Source organism: Panthera onca, chromosome D2 (assembly GCF_046562875.1).
Source record: "Panthera onca isolate mPanOnc1 chromosome D2, mPanOnc1 haplotype 2, whole genome shotgun sequence".
In the NCBI taxonomy this organism is placed as follows: domain Eukaryota; kingdom Metazoa; phylum Chordata; class Mammalia; order Carnivora; family Felidae; genus Panthera; species Panthera onca.
The window spans coordinates 534,945-540,944 of record NC_138349.1 but is presented as its reverse complement, the minus strand read 5'-3'; the positions used below and the strand labels follow the sequence as shown (position 1 = coordinate 540,944).

General features: G+C 64.4%; 1 protein-coding gene across 1 annotated transcript in view; it reads left to right on the top strand.

Moving 5' to 3' along the window:
- The first annotated feature begins 380 nt into the window (after positions 1–380).
- Positions 381–6,000, top strand: part of KNDC1 (kinase non-catalytic C-lobe domain containing 1) — a 63,799-nt gene continuing 58,179 nt past the window's right edge. Inside the window, exon 1 of the mRNA XM_060641151.3 lies at positions 381–969. Coding sequence (XP_060497134.3) covers positions 868–969 — 102 coding nt within the window. The 5' untranslated portion in view covers positions 381–867. The remainder of the gene's footprint in view (positions 970–6,000) is intronic.

Below are 6,000 nucleotides of genomic sequence, written 5' to 3'. Positions count from 1 at the left end.
TGTAATCCTGCGTCCGCACAAGCATCCGGGAGACCCTCACTCAAGCGAGGAGGCAAGGCCAGACCCCAAGCTGCCCAGACCGGCCCCCGCCGGATCTCCTGCCCCCTCACTCCCGTCTCCCCTTCCCCCCCCCCCCCCACAACCGCGCGCCTCCGCAGCCGCCACCCCCAGCGAGGACTGCGGCAGCCGCGCCCCTGGGCGGCGGGGGGAGGAAAGGGGGGGGGGGCGGACGGAGGGTCCACGTCCCACCCAGAGCCCTCCTGGGAGTGGGCCACGGCCCTCGACCTCGGGGCCCCAGGTGGGCGCAGACCCAGGCAGCAGCCTGCGGTGGCGTCGCTGAGGACGCCGGCCACACGAGAGGCCCCGCCCCAAACGGTGCCAGCCGCTCACAGGCCGCCGGCTCCGTGCAGCTGCAGAAGCAGCCAGCGTCCCCGAGGAACAGAGTCCCCGAGAGCGCGCAGACCCCAGTCGCGCCCAAGCGCCCGCCAAAGTGAGCCCGGCCTGGCGAGTGCCGGGACCCCCGGTTCCTCCCGGACACCCCGTCCCCCGCTCGGGTGACACTGCGGCAGGCGCGCGGGCGGCGCGCCGAGGGCGGGGCCGCGGGGGGCGGGCGCGTTGCCATGGCGGCGGGGCGCGCGTAGCCGGAGCCGGAGCCGGAGCCGGAGTCCAAACCGAAGCCCGAGCCCTGCCGTGCGCGGAGCCGGAGTCCAAACCGGAGCCCGAGCCCGGCCGCGCGCGGAGCCGGGCGCAGGGCCCGCGGGAAGGCCCAGGCCGGACGGGCGCGGCGGGGCAGGGGCGCCGGCCGGAGCGCGGAGCGCGAGGCCCCAGCGCTGGCCGAGTCCGAGGCGCCCCCCGCGCGCCCGCACGATGCAGGCCATGGACGCGGCCGTGGCGGATTTGTACGAGGAGGACGGCAAGGACCTAGCGGGCTACGACTTCGAGCCGCTCCCCACTCTGCCGGAGGACGAGGTGAGCCCGGGCGCGGTGGGCCCCGCCTCCCCCCACCTGCTCCTAGGGAGAGTACGGGGGAGGGTGCCCCGGCTCCCAGGACCCCTGCCCCTGGCCCAGGTCTTGGAGGCCGCTCTCAGCAACGCCCCGTCAGCCTTAACATTTTCGCTTTGAGAGGACAGGACCCTTGGAATGTCAGCCCCACGGGACAGCAGTGGGTGGGTGGTCACTGAAGAAGTTGGGCCCTTCCGCGGGGAGGGTGGGGGCTCCTGATTATAAACGTTGGATGGATGAGTGTGGGGTGGGGCGTCGTGAGCGGGAGGGGGTGGAGCACTGTCCTCCTCCCTGCCGGCACCCTAGGAGGTCAGTGGGAGGCACTGGCCAGCAGAGCGCAATCAGGCTGGCCTGCTCAGGAGCTGGGTGGGGGGGAGCCCCCGGGACTGAGGGCCGCCGCCTGCACACAGAACAGCAGAGGCCTCCGCCCAGCATCCCGAGTCCCGAAGCATCCCCCCTCCCAAGGCTCAGAGGGACCAGCAGTCTCCGCCACATAGAGCTTCTGGTCATTAACTGGACAGGTGCCCACAGAACCGATTTGCCTGCACCTCTTGCTTCCCCACGGCACCCGCAGGCTGAGGCCTGGGGCCAAATCAACAAGCCGGGTCCCTCCATGTGATAGGTGGCCCCCCGAGAAGGCAGCCACTCCCAGGAAGACCCAAGGCTCTGGGGTCTTGGCAAAGGAGGGCCTTCCAAGCCTCCAAGCAGGCAGATGCCCCAGTCCCTGGGCTTCTGTGCTCACTGTGGAGGGATCCTGGCATCATGCAACCATCCACGGAACGGGCTGTAACCGGCATGTTGCTGATGAGGACCCTCCAGTGCCCACGTGGGCGGGACTGGTGGCCAAGAGTTAGACACGGCCACCACCCTCCTAGAGCAGATAAGGGGGTTCCTAAGGACCTAGCCACAGCCCCTAGGGCCCTCTGCCTTCTGCCTGCCATCCCCCCCCCCCCCCACACACACACACTTTTGCAAGAAGGCTGGCTGTTAAGGGCAGGGTTCATGACATGGTGGCCCTGTCCTTCTGGGGAGCAGAGCCTGCTGTGGGAACCCCGTGGCTGGCCTGCCAAGAGCCGCTGAGGCCGGACCCGAGGGTTGGTGTGTCCCCCCCCCCCCCCCCCCCCGCCATGGTGGCCTGGATTTGGTGAGAGACAAGGCTGCAGAGAGGGAAAGCTAGAGAATAAATAAACCTCTGGGCATTTCCATGGCTTTGATGCAAAAAGAAAGGGTGCGCCCAGCCCACAGCCTTCAAAACCTCCCCCAGAGGACACATTTCAGTGTGTCTGTTAGAAGACTCACCTCCTAAGTCACCGTCCAAAGCAGATGGGGAACGTGGATCTTTGTATCAGCGACCCCATCCTTTTCGGGCCTCCTTCGTGCCCTGTGGCTCGTGCCAAACAAACAAACAACAGCAGAGCCGGGATTCAGAGCCAGAGCCGGATCCCCGCCCACGGCCTGTACCCCCGTGGCCCTGCTGCCTTCGCTGGGTTAGAGGGTTCCCTGGTGCCCCTCTGGGTTGGAGCAGCCCCCTAGCTGTGCACAGTGCATACGGCTGCGGGGTTCCCGTCGTCCTGTGACCGAGGCCTCCAGATGAAGTGGGATGCCACTGGGTTAGTAGCATCCATTGGGAAAGCTCAGATGAGCCCTTCAAACTTCTTTCACCTTTTGGGGGAGACAGGCACCGTCTTTGGGCATGCTCCCGTAAAATAGGAAGCCTGTCCAGCTCAAGCCTTGGAGCCAGACCAATGTCCTGTGCCTGTGAACACACCTGATCCAGACTTTATGCTTCCTGCATACATTCAACTCGGTTGGTGTTGAAGGTTTTAAATCCCCATCAGAGTCGTGTGACTGTACCTGCTAACATTATGGCGTCAGGTTGCACCTGAAAAGCCATCCCGTGTAAGGTGAGGGGGTAGCCAGACTGCAACATCACCCATACTGACGGAAACCCCGGGAAGAGCCAGGACAGAGAAGACACGGGGCATCTTCTCACCCATGGAGGGGTGGTGGGTGCCAGACCCAGGACATGGACAGACTGCACAAGACATGGGAATTCACCATTTTTATAGCTGATTATAACAACAGACTGCACGACAGGCCAGGACTCCCCACGAGCCCCAGGGAATGTCCTTCCCTGGTTGTAACCCCAGGGAAAATCCAAATGGCCAGTGAACACATGAAAACTGTTTGACCTCATCAGTATCAAGGAACGCAAAATACACCTCCGTGAACACCTGTCCGCGAGTGCTAGATGGCAAGAACTGGAAGACTGCATGGTGGCCACGTCAGCAGGGACAGGCATGGTGGCAGACACCCTTGCTGGTGGCAGCGTCCCAGCGCTTCCACTCTGGGTGTGTGCCCCGGAGGGTTCTCTCAGCTGCAAACCCCCCGGGCCCGTGGTGAGCGGGTCTGAGGCCCTGGGGGCTGTCGCCCCACCTGTCCCGCTGCACTGGTCGCAGCAAAGGTCAGGATGAGGGACCAGGCAGAGCAGCGGCTGCCGGAGGGGCAGATGCCAGGCCTTCTGGAGGCAGGTGATGTCGCCCTCAGGAGCCTCCAGGGGACAAGGACAGGGCAGACTTGGAGGTGAAGTTGGCACCGGGGCAGGGCATCTCCGGGTTTCTAGACTTCCCTGCGGTGTAGGGGGCTTTCCTATCCCTTCCGGGTTCTGTGAGCATCTCCCCAGCATCCACGCACCGGGCGCCAGGCTGGGCCCGGGGATGTGAAGGTGGGTGGGGGGCAGCCTGTGCTGCCTGGAGGCACCCACGGCTGTGGGTGCCCTGTGAAGAAACAGATATTCCCACTGGGCCCTCCGGGTCCACGTGATGACCCCACCCAGACGACACAGAGCAGCAGGCGACTGGGGAGGTGAGGAGAGCTTCGTGCTGGGTGACAGTCCGGAGTTGGAGGGGGGCGCTTTAGGGCAAGCACCCCCAGCGGGGTACTATGCAGACCTCCCCAGCTTCCTCCAAGCTGCCAGCAGGCCCCGAGATTGTCCACAAGTGTCCTCAGCAATGATTTGGGTTTGTGTTGGGGGTTCCCATCACGATGCTCCAGGGTTGAGAAAAGTAACATACGAGAGTATGTTCGAAATGGACAATAACCATCCACGGTCCCTGTGGGTCCCCACGTAACCCTGACTCACAGGGTTATCTCTGATGGGGTGGGGGGGTCTTCGAGGCACAGAAGCTCCTGGATGGACCCACTTTGCTATAACCAGACAAGGGTCGTCAGGTGGGAAGCCAGCCCTGCCCTGTGGCTGACGAGGGGCTTCCCTGGGGACCAGCCTCCCTGAGGAGCACCCCTCCTCCCAGCCTGGACGGGACAGGGTTTGTGTCTGCACAATCTCTAGGGAAGGACAGTTCACAGGCCTGCTCACAGCCGAGGCAGCACCTTGCTGGCCAACAGTGAGGGGTGGGGTTCCAGGCCCTGTGGGCTCTACTGGGTTTTGAAGAACCTTCTGGGCCTGCGCTGAAGTCTGGGTCTGTACCCGAGAGGTAGAGCCACCAGAGGCTGCCCAGCAGCGACAAGGTCAGGTCCCGCTGGCAACGGCAGGGGACGGCTGTGGTGTGGGAGGCCACGAACCCTCTGGCCTGTCACAGGCCCTCATGGGTGCGGGTCTGTGGCTGTGCTGGACGGGGGACTACAGACAGGCATCAGTGGGAGCTGCGGCCGCAGTTTCTGTTCCCAGCCCGTCACCTCCTTCCGAAACGTTGCCGCGGCCAGTGGAGCCGCGAGTCCTGCCCTGGGGCCCGTGGTATCCCGATCCGGGCCCACCTGGCAGCAAGGCTCAGAGCCCGCGGGACCCGGAGATGGGCACAGACGGGCAGGACGCCCATGTGGCTCTTGTCTGTCAAGGTGGGTTCTGGTGGGGATGTTCGCTGAGGGAGCAGAGTGGCTGGCATGGGCTTCCCCGTCTCTCACCCCTGCCCGGCCCATTAGCCAAGCCTCGGCCCTTCTGCCCTCCTTGGGCCGTGGATTCAGGCAAGGGAGGGTCATTCCAACAGCCGGGGCTGGAGCAGGCGGAATGGAAGGGTGGGTGGCAGGCCCCAGAGGACAGGTGACCAGGGAGGCCATGGGTCAGGGTCCCCCAGCACTTGGTGACCCCCCCGCCACCATGCTGGTATATCGGAACCAGCGGCACATCTCAGCCCCGCCCTGGAACCGTGTGTCCGCTGAATCGTGCCTTCCCGTTGCAACAGCTGGGCTTTGGAGGGGCCGAGAGCATCTTGTCGGCGAGTGGCAGCTTCCGCCGTGTGCCGGAAGCAATGACCCACGGAATCCACCCCGTAAAGTCGCACAGAGAATCCGCACCCCACCGTTTAGATGCTCCCACCGTGAGCAGGCACTGGGGGTTAGGGGCCTCCCCACTCACGGGGCATCTTCCAGCTGGGCCGGGGGCCCTCGACCTGAACAGGAAGTCAGGCTCTGGGCCGTGAGATGCCCCCGGGGAGCACCCAACCTGGGCTCCCTTCTCCTGGCGGCACTTTCAGTCAACAGCCGCGCAAGCTGGTGCCTGCAGCCTGTGCAGACACCGCGAGCACAGCATCAACAAGGTGCCTGCGGTGGGGACCGGCTCACGCTCGCGCCGTGGGCTTCACTCTCCTCAGGAGCATAAACCCAGAGTCTTTGGGTTGTTGGTTAGTGTGTGTCTACTTGTGTGGTCGCGTGCACGTGCGTGTGCACGCGTGTGTGCTGTGTGTGCACGTACACACTGCCAAGACGCCTCTTTAACGAGGCCCCACGAGCATCACTGGGCTCTCCTGTGTCCTGGGGAGCCCACGTGCTGCAGCGAGGGCCCTAGACTGAGCCAGATCAGACAGACCTTTCATCCGTGGACCTCAGAGGCTGGGAAATTCAGATTTTCCGGTTTGCCAGCCTCCTCCACGCCCGAGTCTAATCCTGTGCTCTGCTTTGTGCCCTCATTCTCCTTTGAAAACTCCCAGACCACCTTCATCACAGGGCCGCACGCATTTCTGGAACCTGGCTGGCAGCTCTGAC